Source organism: Rosa chinensis, chromosome 2 (assembly GCF_002994745.2).
Source record: "Rosa chinensis cultivar Old Blush chromosome 2, RchiOBHm-V2, whole genome shotgun sequence".
Classification (NCBI taxonomy): Eukaryota; Viridiplantae; Streptophyta; class Magnoliopsida; order Rosales; family Rosaceae; genus Rosa; species Rosa chinensis.
Genome location: NC_037089.1, coordinates 1747330 through 1766786, shown reverse-complemented (window position 1 = coordinate 1766786; position 19457 = coordinate 1747330). Strand labels below are relative to the sequence as shown.

Sequence of the window (19457 nt, the reverse complement as noted above, 5' to 3'; positions counted from 1 at the left end):
GTATTACCTAAAAAACAAAATTAAAACTTAAAATGAAGGAAATAAATTATTTTTTTTTTTTTTTTTTTGGGGGTCAAATTTGGAGGGAAAGGAAATTGGATTGCGCCCTTATGTTCCTTTTCCCACAAGGAATGATCTGAACCTAATACAGGTATGCAGCCATCTGCTGCTCAATTGAGCTAAGAGTGACATGTCTAGCACTTTGTTCAAAATTGTCATTGCATTACATTGATTCGAAGTCCCAGAAACTAAAGAATAATCTTTTGTCATAATCAGGGGTGGTCTTAAGATTTAGAAGGTGTAATGTAAAAAATTTAAATAGTTTTCAACTTTTCGTTATGAGATGTAATAAATGCATCAATGACAGAACTGCACACTGAAGTTATAATTGTATAAATTCTCGCTTGACGTACAACAATCTCTTTTGATGTATCTAGGCTATATCGTATTCATATTGTATACGACTCTCTTCCTCAACTCTAGTTTTGTAGACATTGTCTGATGAAGATACCCTCTTGAAATTTGACTAGCCTCCTGGTGAGCCAGTTCCACCATTACAGCCGCATTGAAAAGTTTGCTTGTGCTCATGTCCTGCACTCATTTCCTGCAAATTCACAGAAAACCCGTAAGGTCCCGTTTGGATATAGGGATTTGTAGTTGAGGATTTGGATTTGAGTCTCTAAAATCCAAATCTTCCCGTTTGGCTATCTCATTTAGTGGGTATTTGGATTTCTCCAAAATCAGCCCAGGGATTTCAGATAGCAAAAGTTGATGATTTCAAATAACTAGGGGACCCTAGTTATTTGAAATATTCAGGTCTTCAACTGGAGAAAAAAAAAAGATCGCAGTCTCTCTCTCTCTCTCTGGTGGACGAGCATCTGCCGTCGACTTCATCTCGTCTGAGTTAAGTTGCAGATTGGTGCAGATTGCTTTGATGGTCGACTTTGGCTACGTTGGATGCGGTAATCTAATATTGCAAAATCTAAATCTTCACATATCCTTTTTCAATCCAAACAATAAAATTTCAAATACAAGTATTTCAATTCTACAGATTTCAAATGCATCAAATTTGAAATTCAAATCCAAATCCAAATCTTGTTTCCAAACGGGGCCTAACATTATTTGTGACTGTTTTCTTAGCAATAGGGATAGACTTCGGTATGGGCCTGATAGATTTTTATTTGGTGAGTTGGGCCTTCAATCTCATTTTTCTTTTGGATGAGAGGCCCTCTAGTCTCTTTAGTTCTGTTTATTCTTGGGCTTTTGGGGGTAATTGATCAGAGTCCAAAAAAATTTCTTTTTTCTCTTTCAAAAATATACGTATGTAGTGGTGGACTCAAAATTTAATTTAAGCGGGGGCGAACTTGGATCATAATAAGCTAATGAGCAATAATCTTTATGAGAAACTATAAGATAATTGTATAATTTTTCCAAAATTATGTATAACAAGCTCAATTACTACTCCTTATAAGGAAAAATCTTTTTTTTTTTTTCTGTTTTTTTTTTTTAAAAAAAGGGAAAATCTTCTTAATATACCTTCAAATTCACACTAGCAACTAAGGTTTCTATATATAAAAGACCGTTTATGTTATTTGAGTGGGTGCATTAGCCCACACTAGGCTATTGCTGGGTTCGCCCGTGGACGTATGCCACGTCTTAAAGCGGGGCTCACACAATTTTCTTTCTACCAAGCGAAAGAATAGTTTGCTATGTGCTCAACGCACAACTTCGTCGTAAAAAATGACATTGGTATATTCTGCCAGGTCATTATCCTGAAGAAACCATAATCAATATGGAAAATGATTTGTGGCCTCAATGAGGCCTTAGATTTATGGCCTCAATATTAGATGTCATGCCATGTCACCTACACACATCACCTATTTGTCAAATCATGCCATGTAATTCTTGAGAAAAATACAATTTTAGCCTTCCAAAATCTAATGACTCCAAGTTATTTTGATTTTTTTTCTAAAAGAAAAAACTATTGTCTTTTTTTTTTTTTGAGGAGGTCTTTTTTTTTTCTTTTCATTACACTCATGCTTAGATTTAAATAACAATGTCAAGAATAGAAAAAATTTCATGTAATTCAATCAATAGATTTGCACATACATTTGATCAATAGATTTGCATAATACATGTATATGAGTTCAACCTTTGTTGCGTTTATGTAAATTTTGAAAATATAATGTGAAAAATACATAGTTATATCATTATATATGTTCTTATGTTCATTCTTTTCTCTTTATGTAGCTAGGGTTTAAACATTATATTTTAGTTTATTATTTTTTGTTTGTTTATTTTCCTTATATTTAGATTGTAGATGATAATTAATGAATGCTACTAACATGAATTTTTTTTCTTACCTCTTAATTTAGACATATGTATTTTCCAAATTCAATTTATTAATGCTATTTTTTTTGGATGAAATTAATCAATAAAGTTATTACCTATTTCTTGACACCTAATTCAATATATTTATGCTATTAATTTGGAAAGAAAAATTATAGGAAAGAATTTAAATAAATGAAGAAAATTATTGGTTAAAGAATTTGTAGACATATCTCTTAAATTAATGCATAATTAATAGCTGATTTTTTTGTTCGTCACATATTAAATTCATTAATGTAATTGATTCACCCCTAACATCTAAAAGGAAATATAAAAGGGTAAAGTTGGTGTTGCAATAGTATGATGTGGCAAGATATATTATGTGAAATTGAAAATAAAATTAGTATTTGCTTACATGGCATGACACCTAGGATTTGAGACCATAAATCTTAGGCCTCATTGAGGCCCTATATCATTGCCCAATCAATATATGATACTTCTGTCGACGTCTTAGACGATTGATAAATTTAGCACTCCAAAAAATTACTTATATTTTCGGTACCATATACAAATTTTGTTTTTGTTCTGCAAAATTGTTCTAAGCTACTAGATGGGTTCTCAGAAGATTCCTAATAGTCCTGCTGCAAAGTTCCTTGTGAATTACCAATTAGCTTGGATTACTGCTCTATTTTTTATATTCTTAGTCAATTGAGGATATTGTATAATCTGTAGCTGCAATCTTGAGCCTAAGAGACGAATCAAATACATAATCAGTAGGGTTTTTTTATTACACATCCATGCACGTTACAAACTTAAAACAGAAGATCGACTCCTCTAGCTATTGCTAGGATCTCATCGACCCAACTAGGAACAAGATAATACAAACGATACCACAGTCACATAGAGAGACTTATCCCTCTAGCTAGTACACCATAAGTAGTACGTAGTCTAGCTCCATGATCAGCGACCACCATGTCCTCCTCCCTGGCCGCCTCCTCCATGTCCTCCTCCCTGGCCACCTCCTCCATGTCCTCCGTGACCGCCTCCTCCCGGTCCTCCTTGGCCGCCTCCGCCTGGTCCACCTTGACCGCCTCCGCCTGGTCCTCCTTGATGACCTGTGCCGCCATGACCCTGAGGACCGCCTCCGGGTGGACCTCCATGAGGCTGTCCTCCTCCTGGACCTCCCGGACCTCCTCCCTGGTGTTGGTCACCGTGATCCATCTTCGAATTCTTGCTGAGACTGACTTGTATGAAGAGAGTTGTTCTGGATGTGGCGAACGGTTGAAGAGTTAAGCTAGGTAGGAGAAGATTTTATAAGAAGCTAGGTACGTAGGAGTAGATTTTATAGGAGAATACTGTCGGTAAAGGGCTCTAAATTAAGAAATGTCGACATTATCTTCAAAATGGCACATGCTTCGTCGTAATAGGTGCCACATATAATATCCATATAAGGATAAACTTATTTAGCTTATTTTGGCAGAATGGTAGCTCAGGATATTTTATAAACAATGAAAGCTAGCATGTGTATCATGCACTGTTCTTGTTTTGTTTTTCTCTTCTGATTTTTTTTTTGTGTGGTGATGCCTTTTTCTTTTTCTTTTTTTTTAATTTTTTTTTTTAGGGTTGGGAAGAAATTGAGAGCTGGAGCTAATTGGGTTTTCGAATCCATACTCAATGAAGCTTAAAGTTTACTACTTTATTAGAGAGAAAGATGGTGGATCCTATAAGATGGAGTCCTTGAGTTGCAGAGAGGATTCATGTACTGTAAAGAAAAAATGTATAAGGACCTCAAATTGTACCTGAATTAATAAAGTAGCAGAGGAGAAGAAAAGGATGAATCTTTGATTAGGGTTGTGGGGATTGCTTTGTGTGATTGAGTCATTGAGAAAGAATGTGTACAGAAGAGTAAGGGTGATTTTGGACTGTATTGAATAAGAAGAAGAGGAAGAAGGCCACCAGATTCAAAGAAAATGAGGTCTTGCTAGTGAAGGGGGAAATGTCTGTGAAGCAACCTGTATTACCTAATAAACAAAATTAAAAATTAAAATGAAGGAAATAAAAATAAAAATTTAGGGGGTCAAAAATGGAGGGAAAGGAAGTTGGGTTGCGCCTTTATGTACCTTTTCCTGCAAGGAATGATCTGAGCCTAATTATGCGGCCATCTGTTGTTAAATTGAGCCTACAGTGATGTGTCTAGTACTTGGGTTCAAAGTCGTTATTGCATTACATTGATTCGAGGAGAAACTAAATATCAATATTTGATTATAATCATGGCCGGTTTTGAGATTTAAAAAGTGTAATATAAGACTGTAATATAAATATTTAAATGGTTTTCAACTTTTCGTTATAAAATGTACTCAATGCATTAGTGACGGAATTGCACCCCGAAATTTATATAATTTTTGTCTGATGTATAACAATGTCTTTCGATATATCTAGACTATATCGTATTCATATTGTCTACAACTCTCTTCCTCAACTCGTTTTGTGGACATTGTTTGATGAAGATACCCTCTTGGGATTTGATGCTGACGACCAGCCTCCTGGTGAGCCAGTTCCGCCATTACGGCCGCATCGAAAAGTTTTGCTGGTGCTCATGTCCTACGCTCATTCCCTGCAAATTCATAGAAAAAAAAATCCATTACATTATTGGTGAGGGGTTTTTTTAGCAATAGGGATAGACTCGGTATGGGCCTCATAGATATTTTTTTGGTGAGTTGGGCCCTCCAGTCTCATTTTTCTTTTGGATGAGAGGTCCTTTAGTCTCTTTAGTTATGTTTATTCTTGGGCTTCGATCTTCAGAGGGCGTACTTGATGTCTTGATCCGAGTCCAAGAAATTTACGAGGGGGCACACTTCAGAAAAATAGACGCATGCCACTTAAAAGTGGAGCGCACACCATATATTCTTTAGTAAAAAAAACAAAAGAATAGTTTGTTATGTGCCCAACGCAGGACTTCGCCGTAAAAAACAAAAAACAAAAGAATAGTTTGCTATGTGCTCAACGCACGACTTCGTCGTAAAAATATGACATGTATAGTTTCTACAACTACCATACCAATCCGCCACGTACGTGTCCCGAAGAAAACCACCATTGATGTATGATACTTCTGTACATCCTAGAATGTTGATAAATTTAGCACTCCAAATAATTACTTATATTTTTGGTACCATATACAATTTTTTCTGAGGTGATGCTTAGGACAGCCAATAAACTCAAATACAACTTGAATTTTGTAAATCACCAATTAGCTAGGATTACTGCTCTGTTTTTTATGTTCTTAGTCATTTGAGGATATTGTATAATCTGTAACTGCAATCTTGAGCCAAAGAGACAAATAAAATTCATAATTAGTAGGGTTTTTTATTACACATCCATGCATAATTACGTACAGACTTAAAACAGAAGGTCGACTTCCTTAGCTCCAATAGCTAGGATCTCATCGACCCAACTAGGAAAACGATAACACAAACGATCGATACCACAAAGTCATGCACACAGAGATCGATTTATTCAGCTAGCTAGTACACCATTAGTAGTACGTAGTCTAGCTCCATGATCAGCGACCACCATGTCCTCCTCCATGGCCGCCCGGTCCACCATGACCGCCTTGTCCTCCTCCTCCTCCTCCTCCTCCTCCTCCTCCATGGCCGTGATCACCCGGTCCACCATGACCGCCTGGTCCTCCGTGGCCTCCTCCGCCTGGTCCTCCGTGGCCTCCTCCTCCTGGTCCTCCGTGCCCTCCTCCTGGTCCTCCTTGATGACCTGGGCCGCCATGACCCTGATCATGGTGAGGGCCGCCTCCGGGTGGACCTCCGTGAGGCGGTCCTCCTCCCGGACCTCCCGGACCTCCTCCCGGACCTCCCGGACCTCCTCCGTGGTGTGGGGGTCCGCCGTGATGGTCACCGTGATGCATCTTCGACTTCTTGCTGAGACTGACTTGTAAAAGACTTGAAGAGACTTGTTCTTGATGTGGCGAACTGTTGAAGAGTTAAGCTAGGTAGGATAAGATTTTATAGGAGAATGGTGTGTCGGTAAAGGGCTCTAAATTAAGAAATGTACACATTATCTTCAGAACGGCACATGCTTCGTCGTAATTGGTGCCACATAATATATAAGAATCAAATATAAAATTAATTCCAATTCACATAATATCCATATAAGGATAAAGTGATAAACTTATTTAGCTTATTTTGGCAGAATGGTAGCTCAGGATATTAATTTAATATAAACAATGAAAGCTAGCATGTGTATCATGCACGGTACTTGTTTTGTTTTTCTCTTCTGAATTTTTGTGTGGTGATGCTTCATGCATTAAGAGCCACAAGATCAATAACAGTGTGTAAACCAGGACACTAGGGCAGTATGGAACTCCAACTTTCTCTTTTTTCTTTTTTGGGCCAGAGCAACTTTAGCTTTGCTGGATTACAGAAACTTGTTGCTGCAATTGTGAATAATTGAACTCTTGCTGAGTTATTAACTTATTATCGGAAAGGAAAAGGGGATAAGAACAAAGTACGTGAGTTTTGTTAGTGCGGCAATGCCAGAATTAATGCTCGTCTTCGTCAAGGTGGGAGCCATGAGTTCGTACATGGAGGATAAGGAGGATTTGACAGAAGAGAGGTTACAAACAGAAGCTCACAAATGCATCTAGGAGATCAATCTGTTGAAATTTTACAGAATAGGGCATACTTAGAGCCTACTTTAATCTTGCTCTCTTTTTCTTTATGAATTCCCATTCTGATTCATCACTTATGGTTATAGTTAGTTTAACTGTTTAAGGCTAGCTTGCTGGCGAAAATAAATCCGTATGAATAGAGAGACTTTGTTATTCCACCCGTAGGTTTTTGTTTTAGCCAATTCATCGCTCCAACTTTGAGATCGATTTGAACAAATTTACCCCTTATGTCAATAATTTTTTAGGATTTAGATGGATGCATTTGCTTTTTGGTTTACATTTTTGTTAAGGAGCAAATGCGAGTGTATATGTGGTTATCTTTTTTGACGGAATAGCTGATGAAATCCTAATAAAAATTTGATAAAATTGGGGACATTGGTTATTAACTGACAATTTTCTGATTTCTAATGGGGAATTTTAACCATCACTTTTTAACCATCGTGGAAGAATAATAGAAGAAGATTTACACAAGCTGATGATACATAAACCACAAAGCTAGTACTCTTCTTATTTTACATAAATGATCAGCCTTCTTTTGGGTACATAGTCATCATATCGTAGTCATTACATGTATACAATCAGTGCCCGACAGATGAGATCGAAGGAGCAGAGCCAGTAAACCCAGCAACTTAGAACTACAAGCTCGCTACATCACATTACAAACACATACAGATATATAGATCACAGCTAGCTGACTAGCTTCATGGCCTCATGGGTAGTTAGGTTCATGGGTGGTGGTGACCGTGGTGCGGGTCATGTGGCTTGTGTGGATCATGAGGAGGGCCGCCGGGAGGAGGGGCATGGGGTCCCGGAGGGGGTGGATGGGGTCCCGGAGGAGGTGGATGAGGTCCCGGAGGGGGTGGATGGGGTCCCGGCGGAGGGGGTGCATGAGGCCCCGGAGGAGGAGGCTCGTGGTGCCCCGGACCTGGAGGTGGCGGGTGACCGTGGCCGTGTGGCGGTGGTGGATGGTCTGGCATTTTACAATATCTCAAATGATTCTGATTAGTTTAGATTTTGCTGCGATCAACTCTGAAATTTATATATAGAGGGTTGTCCTTTAGCTTTGATTTATAGGCTTGAGAGTACGTATTCCTTCTCTTTTGTGGCGGCAATACGTGGCGAAAAGATATAAGCTAGGGATGGTGATATAACCGGGTCGCCAATTGCCGAGGGAAACGTGTCCCCCTCATCTGGAAAATAATAGAGCAACTGCAAGTCAGACCAGTGTTTGTTATTGTTAGGTGTTTACCTACAATTCATATGCATGGCACTTTCAGATCTGCGATCTGATATTCATACCACACCTACTGACCTACAAGTTTTTGGTTTATCATTGGAACTCTCTAGATAATGAGAGAAAGTATTCACTAGGATGGTCGGCTGGGCTCCCCGCACCATTTTAAAGATAGTAAAATTTTGATATTAGTTTTTGCACGCGAGAATTCGAGACTTTCGATCCTTAATTATTTACTTTAAATTTATACACATGACGAAAATATATTGAACGGTGTAGATATCTAATGAGCTACCCGTTCCACTAAAAGCTATCTCCTAGCTAAGCTAGCATTTTCTTCCAATTACACCAGTACGACGTCTAACCACTAATGGCTCGATCAGTAAATTAAGCCAAATTTCTAATTGTTTGGTATGAAGAAACTGAAAAGAAAAATGACAAAGCTTTTTGAAATGGCGATGGTACATTGGTACCACAGACTCCCCTTTCTGATCGACAAAGCACTATAGTAATAATGCCACAGACATTCCTATTCGGCATTCAGGATTTCAGGCCCATTGTCCTTTACCTTAGTGGATTTGAAGCTTTTTTTCGTGGCGTCTACTATTACTTGTACATCTACCAGACACGTTCCTTTACATAATCTGTATCTTTTGTGCATGCTTCAATTATTGTTGAGTGGATAACACCTCCTGGCTCGTGCTTTAGGCATATATGACTCCAAATGAGTGAGAACACCAGTTTAATATATAAATGGTGATGTGTTTAATTGTCTTCTTGTTCCTATAGAGAATATCCTGATTGATAGATTTGCCAAGCTTAATTAGAGGTTTATTGTTTTAATTTGTTAATGGGCAATGATATAGGGCCTCAATGAGGCCTAAGATTTATGGTCTCAAATCCTAAGTGTCATGCCATATAAGCAAATACTAATTTTATTTTCAATTTCACATAATATATCTTGCCACATCATACTATTGCAACACCAATTTTACTATTTTATATTTCCTTTTAGATGTTAGGGGTGAATCAATTACATTAATGAATTTAATTAGGTGACGAAAAAAAAAATCAGCTATTAATTATGTATTAATTTAAGATATATGTCTACAAATTCTTTAACCAATATTTTTCTTCATTTATTTAAATTCTTTCCTATAATTTTTCTTTCCAAATTGCATAAATATATTGAATTAGGTGTCAAGAAATAGGCAATAACTTTATTGATTAATTTCATCCAAAAAAATAGCATTAATAAATTGAATTTGGAAAATACATATGTCTAAATTAAGAGGTAAGAAAAAAAATTTCATGTTAGTAGCATTCATTAATTATCATCTACAATCTAAATATAAGGAAAATAAACAAACAGAAAATAATAAACTAAAATATAATGTTTAGACCCTAGCTACATATAGAGAAAAGAATGAACATAAGAACATATATAATGATATAACTATGTATTTTTCACATTATATTTTCAAAATTTACATAAACGCAACAAATGTTGAACTCATATACATGTGTTATGCAAATCTATTGACTAATGTATGTGCAAATCTATTGATTGAATTACATGAAATTTTTTCTATTCTTGACATTGTTATTTAAATCTAAGCATGAGTGTAATGAAAAAAAGAAAAAAAAGACAAAATAATTTTTTCTTTTAGAAAAAAAAATCAAAATAACTTAGAGTCATTAGATTTTGGAAGGCTAAAATAGTATTTTTCTCAAGAATTACATGGCATGATTTGACAAATAAGTGATGTGTGTAGGTGACATGGCATGACACCTAATATTGAGGCCATAAATCTTATGCCTCATTGAGGCCACAAATCATTTTCCTTTGTTAAAACAGATGTAAAGCTTTAAATTCAATCTCGCTTTGTAGAAAATAGTTGAGTCACATTTAAACCTCCATATCATGTGATACAGGTCTTACCAAATACTCCAGTTTGCTGTCCAGTGAGTGAGGACTCGCTGATGAGACTTTCACCAAATGCACGATGATCCAGCTCCTCTAAATGAGAGAGTTGTGAATTTATTTAAATTTCATAAAATCTACACCCTTTGAGTCATCTAATGGTCAAAGAAATTGCCACATCAGCTAAGAGGATTTTTATTGCTCTTCCTCTCAAACAGACGTTTATTCCATCAGACAAAAAAAAAAAAAAAAAAGGGACTCTTCTTCTTCCACGGTTTGCTCTCAACTTTCTTCTCAGGCAAAACTTCATTCTTTTGTCCTTCTTCCTTTTTTTATTTATTTTATTTTTTTAATCCCTCCACAACTAAAATGAAAAAAAAAATAGAAATCATTGCTGCAAATCCTCCAAATTGCATAGAGCATAACGAAATTACAAGAAAAAGAAAACAACATTAATCTATAATCTATTAGCCTGTTGATGTATTGAATTATTGATATGAGAAAGTCTAAAGGAAAGCTCGAATCGAATCGAAATTACAGGAAAGATATATGTGCACAACATAGCCATTGAGATTCAAATATGAGAAGATTTAGTCGTTTAATTTCGTTTCAATTAAAGAAAGGAGAACATAATTAGAAAGAAGATACATAATTTGGTTTCAATTCATGAAAGCAGGATTAATTTCATTTGTTTTAATAGAGGACGACTGCATTTTTTTTTTTGTTCCAGAGTCAACGACACCGTTAGCATCAGTTTGAGAAGGAAACCATAAAGTTTAATTCCAACTGATGTGGCATTTTTTTTTATCATTGGATTACTTGGAGGATGTAAATTTTATGAAATTTAAATAAATTCACAGTCCTCTCACTTTAGAGGAGCTGGATCCATTTTGTAAAATAGGTAAAGCCAAAAACTACACAGTATAAGTATTACACAAAAGCGTTATGAATTTTATGATCATTACATATCCAATGTCATAATGCCTAGACCTCCTCATGATCTTACTCTTTTCTGGAGTTCTCGAGCCTAATCAGATCAAAGAGACTAGGAAAACTTGCTCATTTCCTCATTGACCAAGTTCATATAGCCTGGTAGCGTTGCATCGCTTCGAAATACCAAAGGGATAGCCGAGGAATTGTCTGTCAAATATTTCCTTATAAACAGTTAGAGGAATGTTTCCTTATAAACAGTTAGAGGAATGTTTGAATCCAAAAATAATTGTCGAGATTCTAGTGCTTGCTTTGGTCTTACATGAACCAATACTTGCGTTTTGTCTAAGTTATTCCTTTTTTCAAAGGGAAAGCTAGGGTTTGCATTGAGCACTTCCTATCTACAAACTGATTGTCCTATTACTGGACTAAATCCATGACTAAATCTGAGTATCAAAATAGAAACTAGTGAAAACATAACTAATCATATAAAGCCCGCATTCAACGACAACAAGCTTAAAAAGGAACGTCAAACTATCAAACAGAGATCGAAGGAATTAGAGTGTATGTATTTCTGGCGAATATGAATATGGATAGGCCAATCTACCTATAAATTTTGGTAGGCGGAGAGCGGCATTTGTGGTATGTGATTATGGAAAGATGGAGAAGCAACAACAACATAGAGGAATTGGCCGGGTTTTGTTTCCATAATCGGAAACCGTTTGCCGGGTTGTGCTTAGCCTAGAACTAGGGCAGTTACTCTCTATGCGTACTACCAAGCTGGCCTTAATTGTCATCAACTCACTATCATAGGCTCATAGCAACCAAAATCAGAAGTATGAGTTGCCTCGGCAACACCAAAAAGTGAAGTTCAAATTAAACAGGAGGGAAGACAAAGGTCGCATAAGGTCAAGGTTTGGGCCAGGATGAGCTTGGGCAAGAGACTCTTCATTATGTAAAGGTCAATGGTAGAGAGAGATCCACTATTTTAGGTTTGGGTTGTTGTTCCAGCCATTTCCAATTATCAAGCCCACATTTACATTTGTAATGATAGAAGTCATAGAACCATTCCACCTTATTACAAAACATTGTATAATTATTTTTTTTAATCCTGTGTATCTTTCTAATTTTTCAGACAAGGACTTCCCTTTTTTTGAACATACGTTTCTAAATTTCCCGTTAGTCTTTAAGATTCATCGTCACTCAACTTCTAATTCAATATTCTGTTTACACAAGCTTTTAATCAAACTTTAACTACATTTACTTAAACTTTAAGCATCAATTTAACATTCTTGACGTCACTAACCGAACATTTTTCATTTGTGTAGAAAATTTTCTATTTCAAGTCTCATAAATACATAATTACTTATAAATTGTATAATTGTCTGTAAAGTACGTGATTTTGTTTCTAATAATAGTTAGTCCATCCTTAAGCATGAACTTAGGTTTTTCAACCTCCCTGTCAATCCCCTCCATCTTTTCTTTTCTTACATCAAATCTCTTTCCCAAAACGTATTAAAAAAAAAAACAAAAAACAAAAATTACAATGCCAATAAAAACTAAAAATAATAGAAAACACACAACAAAAATGTCTCTCTGATATTATCACAGTCCCTCTCAACTGTTTAGAAGCATCAAAGATTAAGTCTTTCTTTACCCCAATGATACGGTAGTCCACAAATTCATCGAATTTGAAACATAAACAAAGCACCTCTCTCTCTCTCTCTCTCTCTCAGTTGGGTGTGCTTCAATTATCATCAATCTCAATCTCTTTATTCATTTCTGAAGCTTTCGTCTTCTTCTTCTTCTTCTTCTTCTTCTTCTTCTTGTTGAAATGGGCTCGAGCACTAGCCGACTGGGTTCGCGCCCATCTCGGCCCCGACCCAACCGCATCGCCAATCGTTCCCTACTCTCCTCTCTCGTCTGCGGAGGCTCGTCCTCACGTGCCGCTCACGAGGTACCCCTTTCCTTTCTTCTTCAATCTTCATCACCCATTATTTCGTTTGTGCTAATTTGAATCAAAGATTCGATCTTTATTGGGTTTGGATGATTTGGGATTTGGTCGTTTGGTGCAAAGGTCGGTGCTTTTTAGTGGAATAGAGAAACCCAAATGTTTGATTTGGGGTTTATTTTCATGAATTTGATAAACTGGTGGTGAAAGATTGGTGCTTTGTGATCGGTGATTTTGCAGTTTCCTTCGTCAATTTGACTTTTTGTTTATCATGTATCTGTGAATATTGGTGGCTAATGAACAATTGCTCAATTAGGATCATATTGTTGATTGGCAGTTTTAATTAATCAGGTCAATTATCAATTCCGGGGATCGAATTATGTATTTTTTGGTCTTTAGGATTGTTTAGATTCAGTTAAACAATCGTGGATGAAGAAGAAACCAGGTTAGACCGAGCGTTTTCAGGGTCTTGGAAGACCCTGAAATCGGTCGGGGAAGTGTTAGATAAGAATGTTGCTAGTGTTGTGATCTTTTGTTGCATTGGTTTGTACTTGGGATTATAGATTATGATAGATACTGATATGCTTAGGTGTCTTTCTTGCAGATGGAAGATCATCCAGCTGAGTGTCTTGTGAGATACGCAGAGAATTGTGATCGGGGTAAAAATCCAGTTCAGAACTCCACAGACGTATCCTCGTTGATCTCCAGTGCAGGGGCAGGGTCCACCTTCCCTAATACTGAAATTGGATCCTCATCTCAGAGCGATGTTCCAGCCGGTCAGGGTACTTATTTTGAAGAAGGTTTAAGAAGTCTTGACACTAGTAACCAGGGGAAGTGCTTGTCCAGAAGTAAGGAGCTCATTTCTCATCCGGTAAGTGCTGGTTGTAATCATGATGAATCTAGTAGGGATAATAGTACTACAGCTAGTACTTCGTTTAAAGAACAACAATCTTCCCACCCAGTCTCTGTGAATAGTTCGGCTAACATGGATGCAGTCAATGGCTCCGCAGACAAGAATGTATCTCAGGCGTGTCCTGTGGTTATGCGTCCAAGTAGTTCTTCTCCACAAGGGATTGGGAATTCCCGTTCTGATGACATGTCCGTTGAGAATCATGTAGCTGAAGTAATGGCTGTCCATAATACTAATGCTGATACTGATTCTGTTCATGTTTCTGATATACCATTACCTTTTCCCTCACGCGGAAATGATTCCCTTCGGGAGGTACCTTCTGGCTTAGGATTCCTTGTGTCCAACAGGGAACAAAGCCGGGAAGATGGAAGTGTAGTTCATGTTGATGTCATGAGCATTTCTTCGAACTTTTTGTCCAGTAGTAATGCTGATACAAGTAACCGTGAGTCCAGAAGGAATGGTAGGCGTCTGTTTTGGGATGCATTTTCAAGACGCAGTTCCAGAAGGTTTATTGATTCTCCAACCATACTTTTCTCTACTGATGAGACTGAGGATCTAGGATTTCATGACAGATGGCTACTTGGTTTGAGTGGTGATTTTCTTGATGATCGAAGTGGAGCTGATTCTGGTCACCGGGTCAATAGAACTCCCAACTTGAGTGAACGGCGCCGGCACTCTAGATCTGAGGTGATCTTGTAAAATTTAAAAAACTTCTGTTATGTTGTTTCAATCATGTGACTTAACTTGGATCTGAAGATTGGATACTTGGGCTCCATTGACTTGAGGGACTTATGTGTTATATGGAATAATCAGTAGTGTGCATTCATCTACAATATTATATTGATATACGTTATCATTGGCCAATAGTACTTCAATATTCGGTTCATAATGTTTTCTATTTAGATGTTATTACCAAAAAAAAAAAAAAAAGTTGTTAGAGGGCAGAAAATCCTATCAATAGTTACCAGCAGCTGTGTTCTTATTCTCCCCAGTAATTATATCTTACGCTTTTGCATGACTCTTTACAGGTCTGGGAACGGCTTCGTGGTGGCCTTGATGATAATGCTCACCGCAATACTACTTGTCCTACAGGAATTCACCCGGGTGGCATGTGCTCCTGTGGTTCATTCTTGATGACAGAGGAGTCTAGTGCTCGGGCAAGTATATCGAGAATTGTCATGCTTGCTGAAGCTCTATTCGAGGTAATTTTATTTCCTCAGGCTTCTGTTTCTTGTATTGTTCAATATTGTGATAATGTATGGTACTTCTAGAAGTTGCTTACATGTTTTGGGCTATAACAATGAAGGTTCAAACATTCTTGTTTAGGGTCTGCTTTCATTTCAAAAGGTCAAGTCCTTTATGGTCGCATGCATCTGGTTAGGTAGATTGCACTGCTGTTGGTTATTAATGAGTGAAGACATTAATGAAATTTGTTTCTCATTCATCAATTTTGGTTGAATGGCTCGGTATATTTTTCTGCTGGTGCTTATTAATCTCATTATGGAAGTTTCTGGCAAGTATATGTTAGGAAAGCCTGGTTAAGTGAATGACACAGGTTTCAAGCAGGTTTTGGTGTTGAAAAGTTTTTTCTGGATGTCATCATTCAAGGCAGTGATTAAACTTAGAAGTTGATAAAATTATTTTATAGGGAAAGTAATATTCAGAATCTCATCATATCTCATTGCTTTCCAGTTTGGTTTCTGTTCTGTGGGAACATGTCCATGTGTTTATCAACTTTTTGGTTACGTACTTTGTATAGCTTGGAGCATCTCTATATGCTTGTATTCCTTTCAAATATGCTTCCTGGTTTGAAGAATGTAGATACAGCATCCTTTCAAATGTTACAGTTTTTATTCTGTCTGCACTTTGGAGATTACAAATGGATAATATCAGTGGAGCTTCATCACATAATTTTGTAACATGTTTTGTTCTAATTTATGACGTGCAGGTTTTGGATGAAATTCATCGCCAACCTGTGTCACTTTCACTGTCTATGGTCTCAGTCCCTGCCCCAGCATCTGTTGTTGATTCGTTTCCTCTTAAGAGTCACACCAAGGTTGACAAATTGAAGCATGGGGATGATGCTGAACAGTAAGTCATATTTAGTACAAATTTTTCTTTTGTTTATTATCAACAGTGGGCATAATGCATCTGTCAATGTTTGATCATGGTGAGTTAATAATTGACAGGTGCCACATCTGCCTTGCTGAGTATGAGGAAGGGGACAAAATTCGAGTTCTGCCCTGCCACCATGAGTATCACATGTCATGTGTGGATAAGTGGCTTAAAGAGATACATGGGTATGCTTATTGCCATCCCTTGCTTTTACTTTTAATATTATCCTTCATTTTCCAGTGTTTTATACTGAAAGTCTTTTGGTTTCATTTCCTACTGCCTGTTTTCCGCTTACAGAGTTTGTCCACTTTGTCGAGGAGATGTTCGTGAAGGTTTAAACGACTGTTCCGTATCTAACTCAGGAATATCTTCTATTTGATATAAATTGTACATATGAATGTAAATATTGATGGCCCTTCACATTTACAATCACGTATCTATTTGTCCTCCATGGACAAATACTAACTTATTTTGTGCTCAGTGCTAACTTGCATCTGAATTTTCCAAGTCAAATCTCATGATGCGGATTTGTAGTACTTGTACAGAGATTGAGAAATATGAGATATTTGTATCAATGTTTATCTTACGCATACGGGTATTTTCTCTTACTTGAGAATGCTTTCAACAAAGATGAGACACATTCTGCACAAAATGGGAGCTTTTCAATAAATTACCAACCCTGTTACTTTAGGACAGCACAGGGTGAAATTACATTGCCTAATTTACAAGTCAAACATAGAGTTTGAATTACTTGGCTAGCCGAGGAATCGCTTATGGATTCCTCAATCATAATAACATCATAAAAGCAGATAACATTACTTCCCTATAGCATTACCCAGAATATATATCAGTGCCTGCTGTTATCAATAGCCATGTCCAGGGACCCAGAAGGGGTTCTGGTTCTGGTCTTGGGCAAAAGCTGGTTTAAATCCCAGCTTGCTAGCATTGCTTCCATTCCCAGTGATGTGATCATCACAGAAAGGATTGGTTTCATGGAACTTTGAAGTGCCACTGTTATGGTATGAATGATCTCGGGTTGCAAATAGATTCGGGTGACAATTTTCATCGTCGTCTTGGAATGTTGTCCATCGCGCTGAGTTCATGCCATGTTTCTCTCTAGCTGCATTCCTCAAGCTCTCCATTTCCCCAACATGGTCCTTGAATTCTTTCTTCACCACATCCAAGACCACATCACCGTAGCGATCACACCACGACCTGCAACATTGAAACAAAGAGAGCTCAAAAGGGTGACAATTTTAGCTGATCCTAGGCTCAAAAGGCAAACGATTTGGAATTGAACTCACTTGGGGAAAAACTTCTTTAGCTCAGCCTTGTCTACTGGAAGCTTAGTTGAAATTGCTTCAATTTGGTCATTCCTGATCAAGTCCCAAGAATCATTCATATATTCATAAAAGAAAGATTGCTTTTTCAAAACACCAATGCTCATACAACAAAGTCACCAGAAACTAGTATAAAGGCTTACGAAAATTTGAGATTTGGATTTGATGTGCAAAGTTCGGTCTGAATTCTCGACAGCTCCTTCTTTATCTTGTCCCCTACAACCTGCACATTATAAAGTGACCAAGATTTAGTTTCAGCTCAATTTTCAAATATCAACTCAATCATTAAGAAACCAAATCAACAATGTCAAACCTTATCAATGAAAAAATCAGAAGGAGAACCATCTGACAGCAGCTTCCTCTTGATAAGCTTAGTGTCTGGTCCTTCACCCATGGGACTTGCCACAAGCTTCACATGAACTTCACTATCTGATCTCTCATTAAGAGGCAGAGGAGTTGTCTCATCCTCCACCTCACTCCTCTTCCACTTCTTCAATCCATCAAACCCCCATTTCTTTTTCGCTGATTTCGAAGGTGTTTGTTCTTGCTCGACACAATTCTCATCCCCATTTCCCTCTTTCTGTTCTCTCTGAAACAAATTCCTAAACGGTTTCCTCTTCGTCCTATCTGAGCTACCACTTTCTTTCACAGGAGGCAAGCTCTCTGGCATGAGAATTGAGCTTGTTTCATGATTAGAGTTGTTAGCCAAATCGAAAATGCTCCTCTCTTCTCTGTTCTTCCCCTGTTTGTAAGGTGACACAAACCCCAAAACCGAAGCTGCTCCTTTAATCTGCTTCATTGCCGAGCCATGCTTCCCTTTGTTGCTCTTCGAATTCGAGCCCTCTTTGTTCATCAAGCTTTTGTCATCCTTCAAGTCAATCACAGACCACTCCTCCTCTGCATTCTCTTTTGGATCTTTAAGTGGTGCCCCTGCAACAATTACATCTCTGGCCTCAATCTCGGCTCCTTGGACTGCCAATCTCTGCAGCAGCGGCCTTTTCGAAGAATGGTACTCATCTTCAGATATGCATTTTGCATACAAAAGTTCCTACAAAATTAAAATCCCCATTAATCTCAGTGGATCGCAGCAGCAAGAACAATTTGCCACCTGCAATACCCCGTCGCGTAACTTTACGAATAAAAAAAAAAGGAAGGCAGAGAGCTTTTAGATTTGTTACCTGCAAGAAAAGCAGCTTATCTCTCAAGATCACTGGCTGCTCATGTTCGGCCGGAGCTGCAATTAGAGTGTCGAGCAAATGGGATCGAAAAGCTGAGACCTCAGTCTCGGCCAAAATGCCTTCTTTGTGAAGACCCATCAAGTTGAGAATCTGGTGGAAAGAGTCCTGCTGCCATTTGAGATTATCAGACTGAAGCTTCGACAGCTTGTGTTCCGCGGCCGGCAAGCGGCGTTTCTTGAAGCTGAAGGGAAGGATGGTCTTGCATAAAGAGGTGACGGACTCATGTAGAGAGGAGTAGTATGTGGGTGCGTACGAGTACACCATTCTTGAAACTCTCGGATCTAAATTTGAAGAATTGCCGAAAGGGTTCGAGAAAGATCGAGTGTTTGTGGGTGTTGAAAGACAATGTGTGTGTGAGAGAGGTAGTAAGATTTCAGATTTTGAATCTGGGGAGACTGGAAACGGTCACTAGGAACTAGCCGTTGAAGAGTCTTTTGAAACCCACATGGGGCAAAAATAATGAAAGATGCAATGACGAAACGTCGTCGTTTTGGTGCTTGGGGTTGGCAATATGATTTTTGTTTTCATTATTAAGGAGACGTTTTCATGTGCTAGTGGTATCAATAAATAGGATTGGGTACATTTTGGTTTTTCTTGACCCTAAATTTGAATCTCCTTCACTTTGATTAAAGTTATAAAAATTATTACTAAAGTGTAAACGCAATGTCTATAGATTAAAACACCAAAATAGATTAAGAAATGATTATAATTGGTAACTAGGTAGTCTGGTTTTAAGAACGATAAGACTGTTTTATTTTTTTAAGTATGATATTGATTGTCTCTCTTCATACTTTATGTTGCTATTCAAC

General features: G+C 37.6%; 2 protein-coding genes across 2 annotated transcripts; one reads left to right on the top strand and one right to left on the bottom strand.

Annotated features, from left to right (window-relative positions):
• The first annotated feature begins 12754 nt into the window (after positions 1–12754).
• LOC112187359 lies at positions 12755–16662 on the top strand. The gene is made up of 6 exons (XM_024326118.2): positions 12755–13051; positions 13650–14642; positions 14984–15157; positions 15904–16046; positions 16145–16255; positions 16368–16662. The coding sequence occupies exons 1-6, from the start codon at positions 12929–12931 to the stop codon at positions 16447–16449; spliced, it is 1626 nt and encodes a 541-aa protein (XP_024181886.1). The 5' UTR covers positions 12755–12928; the 3' UTR covers positions 16450–16662.
• Positions 16663–16777: 115 nt separating this feature from the next.
• On the bottom strand, positions 16778–19210 carry LOC112187360. The gene is made up of 5 exons (XM_024326120.2): positions 18589–19210; positions 17724–18458; positions 17554–17633; positions 17375–17446; positions 16778–17285 (listed from the first exon to the last, which is right to left on the bottom strand). Exons 1-5 carry the CDS (start codon positions 18910–18912, stop codon positions 16934–16936), a joined length of 1563 nt encoding a protein of 520 aa, XP_024181888.1. The 5' UTR covers positions 18913–19210; the 3' UTR covers positions 16778–16933.
• Positions 19211–19457: the final 247 nt, after the last annotated feature.

Coding starts and splice junctions, on each gene's coding strand:
- LOC112187360 (XM_024326120.2), bottom strand. CDS start 18,912: ATGGTGTACTCGTACGCACCCACATACTACTCCTCTCTACATGAGTCC. Junction 18,459..18,588: donor ATAAGCTGCTTTTCTTGCAG/GTAACAAATCTA, acceptor TTAATTTTGTAG/GAACTTTTGTATGCAAAATG. Junction 17,634..17,723: donor CTGATTTTTTCATTGATAAG/GTTTGACATTGT, acceptor TATAATGTGCAG/GTTGTAGGGGACAAGATAAA.
- LOC112187359 (XM_024326118.2), top strand. CDS start 12,929: ATGGGCTCGAGCACTAGCCGACTGGGTTCGCGCCCATCTCGGCCCCGA. Junction 16,047..16,144: donor CATGGGGATGATGCTGAACA/GTAAGTCATATT, acceptor AATAATTGACAG/GTGCCACATCTGCCTTGCTG. Junction 16,256..16,367: donor TGGCTTAAAGAGATACATGG/GTATGCTTATTG, acceptor TTCCGCTTACAG/AGTTTGTCCACTTTGTCGAG.